A 16,823-nucleotide genomic window follows, 5' to 3' on the forward strand; every position below is an offset into this window, starting at 1 on the left:
TCTATATTTGTAAACTTCACTTTCATGATAAAGAGATTGCACTACAGTACTTGTCTGATGTGAACTGAAAAATACTATTTCTTTTATCATTTTTACAGTGTATTTTTTAATAAAAAATAATATAAAAGTGAGCACTGTACACTTTGTATTCTGTGTTGTAATTGAAATCAATGTATTTGAAAATGTAGAAAAACACCCCAAAATATTTAATAAATTTCAATTGGTATTCTATTGTTTAACAGTGCGATTAATCATGATTAATTTTTTTAATTACAGTTCATTTTTTGAGTTAATTGTGTGAGTTAACGGCAATTAATCAACAGCCCTAATAATAAATAATTATAATAATAATGATGATGATTAGACAGTGTATGACAAACAGCCAATACTCTTGTTCACACATGAATACTCCTTTTTGCACATGGTTAAGAATATTTGTATGAACAACAGCTTTTTTCTACTAACATTCATACAAACAAAAAACTGTGTGCGTGTATGATCACAGAGTGACTAATCAGAAGCACAACACGCTAAAATTTAGCAGGTTTCAGAGTAGCAGCCGTGTTAGTCTGTATTCGCAAAAAGAAAAGGAGTACTTGTGGCACCTTAGAGACTAACCAATTTATTTGAGTATAAGCTTTCGTGAGCTACAGCTCACTTCATCGGATGCATCTTTTTAAAATTTAGCAATGGTTTTGAATTCAAAAGAATTATTTTGGCTTTACAATATTAAACCAGCTGTAAAAAAATAACAAATCAAGAAACATTCCCCCACCCCAAATATCCAGCAACACCCTCCTTCCCCAAACCATGCACAATCCTCCTCCCTGCTTACCGTAGGCATTGGGGAATTCTCCAGGACCCGGGCCTGGGTAAAATGGGCCTGGCCCTGGTGGCTGAACAGGATACTGCTGTGGAGGCCCAACATAAGGAGGGCCACTATGACGATACTGGAAGAGAAAAATTACAAGGAATTTACAAATAACTGTCATGTGATATGGCATTACATACTTAAGCTGTAATTAACCTGGTTTAAAAAATATCCTAAAAATAAGATTATGAAACCCTTTTAAACACGGATTCAGAATGTTGCCTGCCAAAAAAAAAGACATAATGAAATGCATGCTGTGTCATCTGAGGTAAAGATATGTACAAAATCAGTGCTGAGGCAGACCACAGTCAACTTGATTTTATTCCCCTCATTTCTGTAATGCAGGACTCAAACAAAGGCCAATGTTTAATAGTAAAAGCATAGCTCTTAAATCAATTTAAGAGCTGTTACAGTACTAGATGTTTTTGAAGAATTTAGTTTTCCATCATCTCTTTCAGAGGAAGAAAATTATTGTAGAATTTTTTCATCTTAAAAATGAAAAGGATACAGTTTATGATTATCCACTCTCCATCTCTGCCTCAATAGGTAAATGTATACATTTAAAGAACAAAAAGGACAGGGGTTATGCTGCTAATTATATCAGCCTTTTCCTCCACCTTTCCTGCAGTCCCAAAAGATCACCTTCTTTTAATCCAGGAAAAATAACTGTAGCTCTTCCAAGGTCACATGTGCTTAGGCAATATATTACCTGTGGTATACAGTACTGGGGGCCCTGGGGCATTGGGTACGGCATTGGCAGATGGTTAACCATCATGATGTGTTGGTTGGTTTGATACACTGCAGTTGGTGTTTGCGCACCAGGACGGATAGAAGGGCTGCTGTTCTGGATGGCAGCTCTAGAAGGCTGTATTTGAGGCCTCTGAAAAAACTAGAGGAGGGAAGCAAAAAGCAAAAACAAAAAGAAGTCAAAAGGTTTTTTTTCCTGAAAAGAAAACGAATTTGCAATATCAAATAATAGTAGAGAAAACCATACTATACTTTAAAAAAAACCCACCAAACTCACTTTCAGAGGATTGCCACCCATTCAGAAAACTGCAGGACCGTTTCCATTCATTTTTTAACAATGGCCCTTTACACACAATCCTCAGTTTTACAAGGCACAAAGTAGAACAGACAGACTAGGAGCAAACAGTTAAGTTTTAAACTGTAATGGTATAACTGTTAATGTGTGTCTAGTGAACTATATGCACCAGCTTTCAGACTAAAGGTCAGAGGAAAGGATTCTATGCAAAATGTACTTTATAGGGTGGGGTACACTGAAAAAAATACCAACTTTATATGTGATTTGATAAGGCAGTAAAAGATCAAGGAAACTGCATTGAAAATATTCCAGAAAAGCTAAAATTCAGACTTTTATGGGGGTTGTAGGTCCCCCCATACTTATCCTCTTTACCCTACTGAAAGTTTGAAGGGCCTATATGTCCTGCATTCCTTTTTCAAAAAGGTGGCAACCCCTTTCTAAGTTGCACCAAGCTTTTCCAGCACACTTGCATAAAGTAACCCACCACACAAGTGTAGCTCACACAGACAGCCCCAGCAACCTGGTGATATGTGGCTCAGGTCTCAACTCTCTTTAAGACAAGCATCAGCATCCAGGATGTGGAAGCATTCAGGGCACTACAGTCTTAATAATCTTGAAACTGAACAGGTAAGATATGCATTATACATTAATACATTCATTAATTTAATAATGAAATATGTGATAAAGGAACACTTATGCCATGCAGAACCAGTAGTTAAAATTACCTGGATGGGTCTGAATCCTCCCTTCAATAATGAAGCAAGAAAGCAACAGGAAACAGAAAGAAAGCCAATGGAACAACTTACAGATCAATATGAAGGGAGAGGATATAACATTAACCCTAATATTATAGTTTCAATAATCTTTCTATCCTTTTTTCTATATAACAGGGCAGGAAAGATACTGAGCTAGTGTCAAGAAATCTTTTCCTGTCAGAATCCCAAGCATGTTTCAAGCAGAAGTTTTCTAGAAAGTTTTACACTGAAGAATAAAATATAAGTTAAAAAAAATAAAATTTGCAGCAAATAGAATACTGGAGAAAGACTTTATGTGCAGCTTGTTCTTAACTTCAAACATTTTTCTCTTCCTCTCTTAGTTATATTGGTAGTCCAGAAATAGCACTATGCACAAAATAGAAATAAGCCTATGCTGAAATCCTAGATTTGGTCTCCAACTCTATACCAAGACTAGAAGAATAAGAGAGATGTGCTTCAAACTGCTAAGCAGAAAGTAAGGTAGTCATACATCACTCTACAGCGACCACTGCTGATTGATCAGGTGCATTAAAGCAAGCAGTCAGCCCATGGCAAACTATACCATGAGTACAGGGAAGAAGAGAGGCAGATAATTATTAGGGAATAGAAGTCTGGGCTAAGGGAGACTAGCCTGGCACTGGGAAAGGATGGGCCAACATATATGTTTCACTCTTAAGTTCACTGGAGAAGAGAGCAAGGCAGAAGGATCCTATGATGCACCTGTACTTAGAAACAGTGACAGTGAGAACAAAACAGGTACTTTGGTCATTCTTGAAGATTGAGAGACACCATGATAGTCCCTGTATTGAATGATTTCTCTCCACAAATGTCAGCACTTACTCCCTTTCTCTGAGGACCAGATAAAATGAATATGAAGATGAAAGCAAAAAATTTATTACTAAGCCAGTTCACCTGGATGAAGAATTGTATCATCAGTCACATTCTACAACGTGTTTTGAATCAGAAGAAAGCTCAATTGTTGGGGCAAAAACACAAACTCCCAAACTTCTGGGTTAGTGGAAACTAGATGGTTGTCTAGCCCTGGAGTACCAAGTGATCACTATCTGATATAGGAGAAGTTCATGCTGATAGTGGCTATGATTTCTATGATTTCCAGTATCCAGAGACACCAGAAAGAGCGTGGAAACAATTCAGAAATTTGATATTCTTACTGACACAGCATCACAGATATAGGCTTGAAAAGGATCTTGCCAGGACTGCAATTCTAAATCTCATTTTTCTTCCATCTTTGTGTTTTTGCCTTATAACCTATGCATTCTCTTGAGCTGGCAAAGATGAGCAAGAACAGGCTTGTATGTAGGATTCAAGGATGAAGGTTGTTTCTCTGTAGTTCTTCCTCTGGTGTTAGTTTTGACTACCTCTTGGCTGGCTTGCTGAGATGTAGTTACTTCTAGCCCACCGTTGAACCACAATGGAACGCCTCATACAGAATCAGTGTCCCTCTGTTTCTATATGTATTCAAGGTGGAAACAGATTGGATGGAGACTCAACTTTGATCTCGTCTCTCATTATGTCAACTAGTCAAGAATTTCTCCACTATCCAAATTAGTGTGACAGCTTGCCAGGCCAGTATCTACAGTCAATATCACGTGTTCACAGCTACCATAGAAAAAAAATCAATATTATTTTCAAATTCAGAAAATAAAGAGTGTGGTCCTTCAACATTGGAATTGAAGTATGTGAAACCTGCCTTTCTCCTCCAACAAGGTCTCTCCATTCTTAGGAGCAAACAAACAAACCTGCTAGGAAATATGCAATATAGGCCACCAAAATAGTGAAGAAATGTATGGAAATGGAAATTACTGATTTGTGTATGGCTTTTTACCATCAATCAGTGTGTCTAAAAGAACATCTGAAGCGGTCTGTAAAGTCACAGGAATTCAATTCTAAAACAATGCTGCTTCCTGAGAAACAAACTGGCTCCTCTTTCTGCTGTCATAAGTAGAATGAAAGTGCACTTAGAACCAAAACATAGTGCCTTCCAAAACACATGGCATGCTTAGCAAGCTTGAGGCCTTATATTAAACTGTTACATAACTATCCATCCTTGCAGTTCTGGGTTCAAAGTGAACCCATAGTGAGGAGATTGCTGGGTTTTAAGAAATAATACTGCTTATGTCATAGCAAAAGTTGCTGACAGCCAGTTATGATTCTTGGGAGAAGGGGAGCAAAGACACAATGATTTCATTACTTCTAAAAAGACAGACACTGGGAAATCAATGAGTTACAATTCTGTCAACTAATGTGAGAGGAGAATACCACCCATTGTTTAGAGAATAGGTTGTCAACCAGGTGGTACAGGAGAACCAAAACTTTTTCTTTTTGGGGGGTGGGGGGGTGGGGAAGGGTCAAATTTGAGTGAGAGGATTTACAAACCTGAGTCTTGGGTTGCAATGCCATACTAACATGTGGGTCAGTGTTAGTGGAGCTCCCAAAGAAAGTGAGTCTTTAAGAGGGAGCAGGGAGAATATCCTTCTTGTTATTGTACAAGGGGGTAGGGGAGAACTACGTTAAAAAAAAAAGTCAATCCAACGTGAGAAGTCTCTAGCAGAATTTACTTCATTATGTTTAGATACAGCAAACCCTTCCAAATGAAAAAAACTAAGGCCTTAATTCTGGAAAAAAGCAGAAACCCAGCGAAGCATGAGAGAACACCTAAGCTGTATATAGGTTCAGCCATTCAAAACAAGCCCTAGCTGGCAAAACGCTTTATGCCCTATCCTCTCTCTTTCCCCTCCAAAGTGAAGCTGCCAATATCTAAACCTACTCCTAGAGGGTGGCATTTTGCAACTCTGTTTTGCTAACAATTTAATGTCACAAGTTTATATGCAAATACAAAGGCTGACGTAATACTAACAATGCCTTCCTTGACAAGAGCAAGGAAATTCAGAATTGAGGTTGAAACTGTCCACAGTTCATTCCCCTGTATGCAAGTGTTACCTTGGAGCACATGCATTACAGAGTCAGGACCAGCATTTAGGGTAAGGAGGTCCATGATGTGGTTATTGTTAGAAATCCTCAACACCAGCAACCTATTCCTGACAACCTCTCCCACAAATCCCGCCCTCTCTTTAAGGCTAGGGGTTTGTCTTCATGTACAGCACTGCAGCAGCAGAGCTCCACCACTTGAGTGCTTTAATGAAGATGCTGCTGCACCCAGAGAAGAGCTTCTCCTGTCAGTGTAGTTAACCCACCTCTCCAAGAGGTGGTAGCTACATGGACAAGAGAAACTCTCCATTGGCATAGCACTATCTACACTGGGGTTAGGTCGGTATAACTACATCACTCAGGGATGTGGATTTTTCAGACCCCTGAGCAATGCAGTTATACTGATACAAGTTTGTAGTGTAAACCTGGCCTAAGTACTGCAAGACCTAACAAAGTTCTCATCACTGTGAAATGAATGCCACAATGTATCTGAAACAAAACTAGAAAATTGCTGCTTAACAGGACATGAAGCCCAGGTTGCTGAAGACCAGGTGCCTGGCTGGCGGGAAGAGCAGGAGGACCAGCGGAAGGTCAGTGCGGGCAGGCTGAAGCCCAGGGGGACTGAGCACAGAACCTGGCCTGGCTAGCAAGGGTAATGAGATGAGTCCCACTGGCCTGATTGAAGACTGAGCCTAGGGAGGCCTGCTAAAACTCCACCAGCTGCGGGTACTGAGGTGGGCCATGGCTTGGTGGTTGAAGACGACAGAGCCTCTGGGAAGAAGCCTAAGAGCTATAGCTCCATACCAAGGCAGTGATAAGAACTCAGGACTGTATACCCCGGAAAGGGGGACAGTGTCTGCATCTCGGGCTGAGTCGCTGAAGACCCACCAAGAGAACCATCAGCCGGGGGATGCTCACGAGAGGCAGGTGCCACCCCGACATAAGAACTAAAACTAAAAGCAGGCTCACACTCAACCAACCAAAGGGGGCTACCCATGTGAAGCGGGTGCTGCCTCGCTGAAAAGACTAACTGCAGGTATATTGGCCAGAGAAAAGGGGGCACTCATGAGAGATGGGTGCTGACCCCATTACAAGGTCTCATCTAGTCCATCCCCAAGTGATGCAGGATTGTTCTCTACAGACTATTTCTAGTCCCACATGGTTTTCAGTGGATTTTCTACATTATGCTCTCTAGCACACTGGTCTAGTTGAACACTCCCTTGTCTATGTGTTGGCGTATTGCAATGCATGAGATAAACTCCATGCGATCTAAATCATCAAGAACTCTGAAAGGAGAGGGAAAGAGCTTGCTTTGCCATATGCAAAAGACATGCTTCTAAACGAAACCATCATTTTCGCTGAAAAGCCTGTGAAGCGCACCCCATATGACTGAAAAATAAAGGCAGTCTCTCTAGCAGGAGTTCTGCAAACAAGCTACATTTATTTTAAACATAATAAACATTAGCCATTTGTTTACATATGTCCAGGTCAATTAACGACTAGTAATTGTTACAGATCCATAAGCAGACATGGCTTTGCAAAAGGCTGAAAAAAGTAACAATGGAAACACAAGGACAAAGCAACAAATTGTCAAGATTACAACCAAATCAGACTGGTACATTAAGGCTGTTTTCTTCTGTTAATTATGCCTCTCCACAGCCTTAGACAACTCCTTTGTTATTAATTTTGAGGTAGAAGAGAAAGAGAAGAATTGACTGGCAGGATAACTTTTCCCTGACCCTAAGAGAGGGAGAGGGAGAGGGAGTATCTGCACAGGAAAGATGGAAACACTTTCGAAGAATGCTGTTTTCTTAGTGGATGTGAGACGTGCACTTACCACCAGGTACAAGTCAGAGTATTGTCTCTGATCTTTAATCTGGCTTGGGTCTTGGCTGAGATAATTGCACCTTCACCATCTCACTGAGATGAGCTGGGGAGCTTGAGTTAAAACTCTCTCTGAATTTAAAGGTCTGGGTACCAGAGACAGTGATTTTGCAGTGGAGGGCCCTTGGCTCTGGAATTTACTTCCCCAACTGGCCTGCAAAAGCCTGAGTGCTGACCTAAGGGAATTGATGTAAGGCTCATTTCTTTTTCCAAGCTTTTGCCTGAAGGTGATGGTATGTAGTTTATTAGTGGACAAAAGTCTTCCAGTATTAGTAGTGCTCATCAAATTCTGTACTTTATTTTTTATCTTTCATTAGCCAGAGTCCGTATGATGGATGCTTTTATAAATTAAAAGAAATAATAAAAACCTATAAACAGATTCTACTACACCATGGCACTAGTTTAAGCACTAGCACCATGGCTGTACCAGCCACGTTCCTTCACAGCCTCTCTGTCCTTTCAAATATCCACTAATGGAAAAAGAGCTAACAACTGCTCCCACAGTGGAACCATCAGCATGCGCTTTGGTTCCCCATCTCCATGGAACCTTGCTCCATGTGTGTGGAGATCACACTCCCATACTATCTCTGTCTTCAAGGATGGGGTGGGAAAAGAGAACACTCCCCCATGGCTCCATACAGAGAGGTGGGGAGTGAAGAACACCTCCCTCCACCTCCTGCTTCCCTTCCTAGCTCCATCTATGGAGCTAGGAAAGGACGTTCCCCACATTCATACACATCCTCCGCCCCAGGAAATACATTTGCTGACAAGAGAGAGAGGAGCAATTGCTTAGCTTTTCAACAAAACCACGGCAGCTATTTTCATTTGACTTTGGTTGTTGTTTACTTGAAAAACATTAAAACTGGGCTTTCAGAGGTTATGAAATCACAAGAGCTTCAATTTTGTTTTTTATAGCATCAACAGGCTTCAAATAATTATAACTGACATATTCATAATATATTTTAAATAAATTCTTTATAAAGTTGCTAGTCACTTCGAGAATGTAAGTCATGCTCATCAGAGCATATTAATGATACAATAATTACAGGAAATAGCACTAAAGAATACTCTGTATTATATGTGTTCATTCACAGTGATATGGAATCAATGCACAAGAGATGTGACTTAACCATGATATAATGTGCATATTACACAGAAAATTTAAATTTAGGATAAAAACCTGCTCTTCCTGATACTGTGTTAGAAGACAAAAATTCTTTTTTCCAAATATCAATTATAGCAAAAGTTGGTACCAAATATAGTAAATTTCAGTATTTGGTAAATGTTTTGCATAAAAAATTTCTCATTCTGGGTTCTCAAAGTAACGACTGTGTAACATTTTAATTAACCCATGAGAGTAAAGACTGCAACGTAGTGATTTGTAACATTTTTCAGTTCACATGGGAATAATAATTTAAGTTAGCCCCAAGATTCCTAACATGATGGCACAACATTCTCAGTGTCAGTTTTCAGGTTTAGTGTCAGATTACCTCCATCATCACCCTTTGGCACTGGCATATATAAACCAGAGGTTCTCCAACAGGAGTCCGGGGCCCTCTGGGGGGCCTTTCAGGAGGCCACCAAAATAGAACAGAGAGGGGCCAGTGTTCGACTGGATGGGGCCCAAGGCAGGAAGCTGAAGCCCAGGCCCCACCACCCAGGGCTGAAGCCAAAGCCCAAGCAGCTTAGCTTCACGGGGCCCCCTGTGGCATGGGGCACTAGGCAACTGCCCTGCTGGCTAACCCCTAATGCCAGCCCTGGCTTTTAATCTACTGGATGCGCAGAAAACCAGCTGTTGCTGCACATGTGGGCCATGGAATTTTTATAGCATGTGGGGAGGTGAGGGGGGGAGGCCTCAGAAAGAAAAAGGTTGAGAACCCCTTATATAAACTACACCGGGGACTACCTAGGCATAGAATCAGTCTCAGGATTAGCCTGTCGATACACCAATCCCATTCTTCCCCCTCACACACATACAGAACTGTGTCCAGAGGATACTGGGAACAGGTAAGAATCTAGGTCTTAGTGTGGTTCTAATAAATTCTTGTTTCTGAGAGAGAATTGTGTTTATACAACAACTAAGTCAAGAACCTGGGTGCAACAAAGTTAAGATATATATTGGTTTTGTAAGCATACTAAAGCCTTGGACATTCCCAGGTTGAAACCCAGTTATAGGGTCACAGCTGGGTCCAATGGATAAAACCGTTTTAATCATATTGTAATAGGATTCCTAACTCGATTATAATTGTAAAGCAACCAAACACTTTTTACACTGTACTGGTATTATACACCGCTAACTGTTAAAGATCTGCAAATCTCTAGATCCAAATTCTTCATATAGCGGGTACACCTGGTTCTCATTGAGTTTAGGAGAGAATTTTAGCAAGACACACTAAACACAAATTTTGTCTTTTGGTAAATGATCTAGAAAAGAACTCATGAATATTTCTCATCTTTGAACTGTTACTAATTTTCCCATAACTTCTTTTATAACCACAGAACTTCAGAGAAGGTCAAGAAAAGGAAATGGTAGGTCTCCCAGCAAGTTACAAATTCTGTCATGGTGCTTATTAGTACACAGTAAAGGGCAGGTGCAAATACACTCACCTTTAATGGTTCTTCCCTCACCATAAGCCTATCCATACAATCCATAGCAACAAGAGAGCTTAAAACTATGCATAAATAGTAACAAATGATAATTTCTTCCTCACATGTGGTTTCTGTGTGTGAGTGAATGAGCAGATGCATTAAGTGTTATTATTCTTTAAACTCTTGTTTTCTGCCCTGTTCTAGAAAGCATGTGTTCCTCATGTGACTTTATATACTGGGAACAACAAAGGTATGTATAATTGTTTTTTCACTGTACCCACAAACAAATTGGCAACTAATATGACTTGTTAAAAGCCATTAGAATTTAAAGGCCGATATTTTCAAAGGAATCTGTGTGTATTGGATATCCTACTCCCCTTTGAAGCCATCTGAAGTTTCGAGTAAGTTTCAGAAATTCCCCCAAAAGCAAGAAAATCTGAAAGATACCTGGCAATAGTCTTACTACATTTTTTTTTAAGCTAAGCAAATGTTTTTAATGGGATTGTTAATAGTAAGTACAGTGAAATTAATTAGGAGGCAAAGCATCATGGGATATTATGCTTGCTTGTTAGCTGAGGTTATAGCACGTGCTAATGTTTGGAAACGATCTGGCTCACAAAGCAAGCTTGCATTTTTAAAGTTAGTAGGTGGATAAACTCCAACCTCCCCCTTCTCCCAACAGATTAGTTTAGGATGATAACGAAGGGGCAAGGGTACTGTACCTGGTGATGGGCAGGTCGAGGCCCCGCTGCAAACTGAGGAAAGGTGGGAGAAACAAACACAAAAGGAAAGGCACAAAGAGTCAGAAAGACCACAACAAAAAACAAAATGTCATACTACATGCAAAATAAACCCACAAGAAAAACCACAAAAAGTCAAAGCTTTGCTGAAGGACAGTGACAGACAGGTACTACAATATAACAGGTTAACACCACTCCAGTGATAGTGGGCTGCCCAAGAGCTGGAAGAGCCACAACCAAAGCTGCTAGTCATCTTAAAGGCATTCTACTATAAGAATAAAGAAATTCTTAATACAGTCCAGAGAAAAAGGTTAAATATTAAGTGTTTAAGACAAGTGGATATCCTTAAAGTGGTTTGACTGACTCAAGTTTTTGGAGAGTGGAGGGTATACCTCTGCTTACAACACTGCAATTAACAGCCAGGTAAGCACTTCTAGTGTCCTGCACACTACAGGGAACGCATGAAAATCTCTGCAAGGCAAACAAGACTAAAACAATAATTTGCACATATATAGTGCATTTCATCTACAAAGTATTTACAGACATGTGATGGTAAGTATCGTTATCCCAATTTTACAAATGAGGGAACTGAAGCAAATAGGTTAACCCATGGTTTGTCCAGGAAAACAGAGTTTGCCAATGGCAGAGCCTGGACAGAACTTAGGAGTTCCTGTTTCCCAGTTCCGGGCTCATATCATTAAATCACTTCCTACCCCCTCACATTATAATGGGGGAAAGGATTCAGCATTTAACACACGCAATGAACATTTAGAACATTCTCTGGTAATTCGCTAAGTGTTAAAATGGAAATAAAAATGAATGCAAGGCATGGAAAATATAAATAAAAATGAAAGGATATCTCTTAGAAGAATTCAAGTTAAGCATTTAAGCCCTTAATTCTCAGTTTGTTAACTGAACTCCAGTCTTTCCTGGAATGATATCTGGTAATCTATTAATAATAGCTCAAATAATTAAACAGAGTACATTAAATTAGATCCCACATTGAGTTTTTATGCACAGCAGCAAAACACTGTGTGCGCACTCCTCCCTCCTGCTAGCTGTGCCTGCCAGTAATGTAAGACACACAGGGGGGCAAGCAAAGCAGTACAGCTCTGCTAATTCATGGTACTTGTGCAGAGACTGATTTAATACATATTACTTTCTTCTCCTGTGCTACCATATGTTCTAAAATGGGAGTTTAACAAAGAACAATAAGGGCAGAAAAGTACACCTATCAGTGAAGTTTGTACATTTCATATACAAACTACTGGGATAGTTAAACTATTCTAAGTAGGTGACAAAGGCTGGTTTCAAGTTACTGAGTTTTTATTTCACCCAAATAGAAAGTAACAAATAAACAAATAAATAAAAATAAGTAAATGGGGTAAGGCTGGATTACAGCCCCATTTCACTGCTTCTTAATGTTCCTAACACCACCAAACATGACAGAAGCAAAACAAGCATTCACCACTGATAGAATTGATTTTCCTTTCCCCTTTAGAAACATTTTTAAAAATTGCCTATATTTAATACTTCCAAGCAGCAGTCTATAAATACTATAGTTTATTCTACAGTGTTTATATATTCCTCCTACCTTCATCTATTCATTACAGTTGGATGCAGAATAATCAAAATCTTCAGGAAGAAGAAATGCACACAGTCTATTTCTACCATAAGAGTATATAAAGTATAATCTACAGTACCAATTCACAAATCATATACAACTTTATTTCTTTTCCACCCTAAACGGTCCCGTGTGACATTTCCACTAAACCTCAGATTTTAAAACACAAGAAAATGTCAATTTATTACACTAAAAAATTAAAATTTCAGCTTTAATAGTTTTGGCAATTTGTCATGTGATATACTGAAGAGACACTTGGTACACACAGCTTCTAACCCCTCTCCGAAACCTTTAGGTATATTGGAGGGTGGTGGCTTTATTGACCCTTCACTTGCAGTAGTAAGCGGAGACTACGATGATTCTAAGGAGATGATGCACAGATTACAATTCAAATCAGGTTTTTCACAGGAGGAATCCCAAAAGCAGAGTATGGGTTTCGTTTCTTCTGTCTCACAGCTGAGGAAACAGGATAGCACTTCCCCTGACAAGGACAAGGCACCAACATAAATATTTCCTGATGGACTACAGGCTCTATTTTATCCGCCAATGAAAGCAGAAAAAGCAATTTGCTTCAAAAACCCTACAAAGAGAGTTGTGGGGTGCAAAAACCAGTGTTGATTAATCTGAGAGCAGAAGTACCTGTTTTATCACTGTTCCATGGAAAATTCTAACTTTTAATTGGCTCTGAAATAAGAGTTGGAAAGTTACATCTTAAGAATACTTAAGCCAAAATATATTCCATTAATAAAAAGTAATACATGTTATAAGAAAAAAATAAAATAAAACCTCAAAGTTAGTGGAAAAGTACCCTAGTCTATTTTGCACTGGTCACCATTGGCTATTGATTTTCATAATTCTTCTTGACAATATTCTTTACTCCTATTGGTAGCTGTAAGCAACAGAACAAACTGTAGTCACTGCTGGCTCAGAGTAAAAATACTTTGTTTTTTATTTAGATGGTGAAGGTAGTAGATACAGCGGAAAACAGCCTTCTGTGAAACCCGGATCCAACATTTCTGCCACTCACGTCCTTATTGGTCTCACTCACAAACCCTTTTGCGCACTGCTGGCAACTTCTACATATGCTGATGTAGATTTTGCACACTGCATAAATATAACCACTTTTTATAGGTTATTACAATAGCCACTACATTCCCTTCTCCCAGATTATGTTTTTCAGCAGTTTCTCTACATTAGACAGATTGCTTTAAAATAAACTAGTGTTTAGGGTTGGGATTGACAACAGGAAATGGAAGTAAAGCAGTAATTATACTTGGGCTGACCAGTATTTAAAACTTTTTCCCCAACTGGAACTGAACTTTGAAATTTTTGGTATCAAATACAAATGACACTAGAAAAACTAAATGGGAAAATATTTGAAGCCACTTGAATTGCAAAGGCAGCTGTCCAGGGAAGAATAGAAAAGCCTAGACTGTGCAATTGCCAATGGCCCTTTAATGCAGAAATAGAATGGAGTAAGCTTTGGCTGCTCTAGAATGCAGTATTAGGGTCACTTCATCAGTGCAACAGCTTACCTATCCTCACCAGCTGGTCAGCTGTGTGATCGATTGGACTACACTAGAGAATCCCAGGATGGCAAAGGAATTATCACGCCATCTTTCTCATCCCCTCTTCGCCCTCCCATCACCACCAGAAAAGAAGATAAAACTAAAATAAATCAAACCCAGAACAAAACGCAAGAGTAGTTCAGGACCAGCTAGTCATGCATTTGTTTTGGGGATAGGGGTTGTAATGGAATGTTATATGTGCGTTTTTTTAGTAATGGAGTGGTAATGATCACTAGCAGAGCAGATGGCAAAAACTGCATACAGGATAGTTTAAAATAAAATAGTTCATGACCACAGAAAAATAGCTGACAACTGCAGACAAACTCTTCTTCATTATTTTCTCTAATTATGTGGCAAAATCCCTACAATTTTGTGAATTTTCAGCCCAATTTTCTGAAAGTGTCACCCCGATAAGTGTAAGCCCAAATTCTTCCTGTCTAAATCCTGAAAGATCAGACCCTCCCAAACCATTCTTTCACCATTTAACCTGGCAGAAACTGCCATGGTATCTCATGTTTTTCGTAAAGAAGCAATCAGTGCATTTCTGTAGATCAGTCAACAAAATCATGTGGTAAAAAAAACAACAACAAAAAATTAAACAGTGCCATTGGCACAATTGCCTGCAAGAAGGAGTACAGTTTGTTATATTGCTTACAATGCAGTATTTTATCCAGCCTCCTCCAGCCAGGGACCTGTAAACCGGATTCTGTTCCAAAACCTTCCTCCTCTTCCAGTTGTCTGTGCAATGTATTGGCACTGTTCTGCTGGGCTGTCAAAAAAACTGGTTTAGAGATGCAGCTCTTCAGTCAGGTTTTGCTCCAGTTCTAACCATGTAAATTTACTCTTGCTTTTCAACAATTAGAGATAAAGATGATGATCATACTTACAGAGAAAAGATTTACCATCATAGGTATCCCAGATTACTGATTAGAACTGGGTACTAAATGAAATGAGTTGGGGATCTCTTCCCAGTTACAAATGTGCAGCTGTCCATGTCATAAAAACACCATCAAACCTGGAATTAATAGGCTCTCTCAGCACAGAGATCAAGGACTCAATAGGCCACAGAGACTAACCCTTCTCTGAATTCCCTAGAGGTGAAAGTTCCAAAGTGGGTTAAGGCACATTGGTGGGGCTGGGGGTGGTAAGTGGGGGAGCTTGCCCTGTATTATACCTGATAAACAGAAGACTGCTGTCTTGAAGACTTTCAGTTGCCACCCTTCAGCAGCATTCCACTCTAAAAAAAAGAAGAGTGCTGGAGATGGTGCAGCAACTTTAGTGGTAACCGAAAATGTTATGACACAGGAGAGGTGGTGCTTGAAGGGACAGAGGTACTGCTGCTCCCTGGGCTAGCTGAGGCTTCAGGTACAGCGGAGGTGATCTACTCTGCCTCCAAAAGTAGGGATAAGCATTGATGCTGCAGGAGGACCGCCTAGCATCAGATGGAATTGCACTACAAGCGCAGATTTCCAACATGAGGCTGGTTTCAGGGAGTCAGAGGCCTAAAACAGGAGAACAGTATTAAAATATGCATAAAAGGAGGATGTTAGCATCCAAAGTTTGATGAAAAGGCCTTACCACAAAAAGATTCTGAGATTCAGAAACTATATAAAGTTGCATGTACACAGTGATATATTGAAGAGTTTGAACTGATCCAGTGGCAATGATTCTGAAGTCATGTTCCCTGAGCCACTGCAGACAGAGTGCTACTTTGGAGATTTAATTTAATTTACTGATCTTTGTTCTAACACTTAATCAAATGTTTCTACAAAGAAAAAAAATGAAGCAAAGAGAAAGACACTGATAATGAATCTAAAGTTCTAAAATGAGGTGAACCTGAGTGATAATACACTAAAAATAAATCATGCCATTGGGAAGTAGATGAGAATCCCTCCATCACTTTTCTTTCACATAAGCTACCTTGAAAAAAGCTACTCCTAACATGAAAGCGTTTAAAAATGCAATAAAGATTTGCTATTTGGAAATTGCTTTCAGAAGTCAATAAAGCACTTTCCAGAGAAATGCTACCGTACACATAGAAAGACACACAAATGAGAGAGAAAGAACAGAAACTAGAGCAAACAAGTGCTCCCTTACCGGAGAGCGGGTCTGAGGCTGTGTGTTCATTGTTTGAGGAGTTTGGGGGTACACCAATGTGGCTGGAGCTGCATTCTGCCCTGAGGGGTAAGGGGCCTGGCAGAGAACAGAGAAAAAATGTTAATATACCAAATAATTTATTCAGAGAGAAGTAAATTAAAGGCACCAAAACACACCGTCAGATGAACTGGTGATTACTGTTGAGATAAGGTACTTCAAATAGACAGATTTCTCTTCTGTTGAGATGAAATGTCTACCAATTTATTTATATGGTGCACACAACACTACATTCGTTTTCTTTAAAAACCTCAGCAGAGGAGATCATGATTAGGGCTAAGATTGTGTCATGGATATTTTTAGTAAAAGTCAGAGATAGCTCATAGGTTTCAGTGAATTTTTCTTTATTGCCCATGACCTGTCCATGACTTTTACTAAAAATATCCATGATAAAATGCGAAGGGGCTGGGCAGCTGAGGGGTGGTTGGGAGCTCCAGGGCCCCCACCACCTGTGGGGGCTCAGAGCTCCAGGGTCTCTCTGCCCCTCATGGTGGTGGGAAGCTGCAGAGTCCCCCAGCTCCCTCCCCACGGCAGAGAGCTCCAGGGATCCCCTCTGCCACCGCTGCAGTGGAGAACTGCGGGGGTCCCCCTGCCCTCCCCCACACACTCCCCGTGGCGGCTGGGGCTGTGGGGATCCCTCTGCCTCA

At 39.9% G+C, this 16,823-nt stretch overlaps 1 protein-coding gene across 17 annotated transcripts in view; it reads right to left on the reverse strand.

The window, feature by feature from the left end:
* Positions 1 to 16,823, reverse strand: part of EIF4G3 (eukaryotic translation initiation factor 4 gamma 3) — a 441,067-nt gene that overhangs the window by 207,877 nt on the left and 216,367 nt on the right. For 4 of the 17 annotated variants that reach the window (XM_073316594.2, XM_078849307.1, XM_073316587.2 and 1 more), the window contains exons 5-9: positions 16,120 to 16,215; positions 14,678 to 14,791; positions 10,813 to 10,845; positions 1,581 to 1,760; positions 836 to 950 (exon numbers count right to left, since the gene is read on the reverse strand). In XM_073316594.2, coding sequence (XP_073172695.1) covers positions 836 to 950; positions 1,581 to 1,760; positions 10,813 to 10,845; positions 14,678 to 14,791; positions 16,120 to 16,215 — 538 coding nt within the window. Of the gene's footprint in view, positions 1 to 835; positions 951 to 1,580; positions 1,761 to 2,638; positions 2,660 to 10,812; positions 10,846 to 13,093; positions 13,139 to 14,677; positions 14,792 to 16,119; positions 16,216 to 16,823 lie in introns of all 17 variants that reach the window. The other 13 variants (XM_073316593.2, XM_073316582.2, XM_073316590.2 and 10 more) reach the window with 11 other exon arrangements.

Source organism: Lepidochelys kempii, chromosome 18, assembly GCF_965140285.1.
Source record: "Lepidochelys kempii isolate rLepKem1 chromosome 18, rLepKem1.hap1, whole genome shotgun sequence".
NCBI classification, from domain to species: Eukaryota; Metazoa; Chordata; order Testudines; family Cheloniidae; genus Lepidochelys; species Lepidochelys kempii.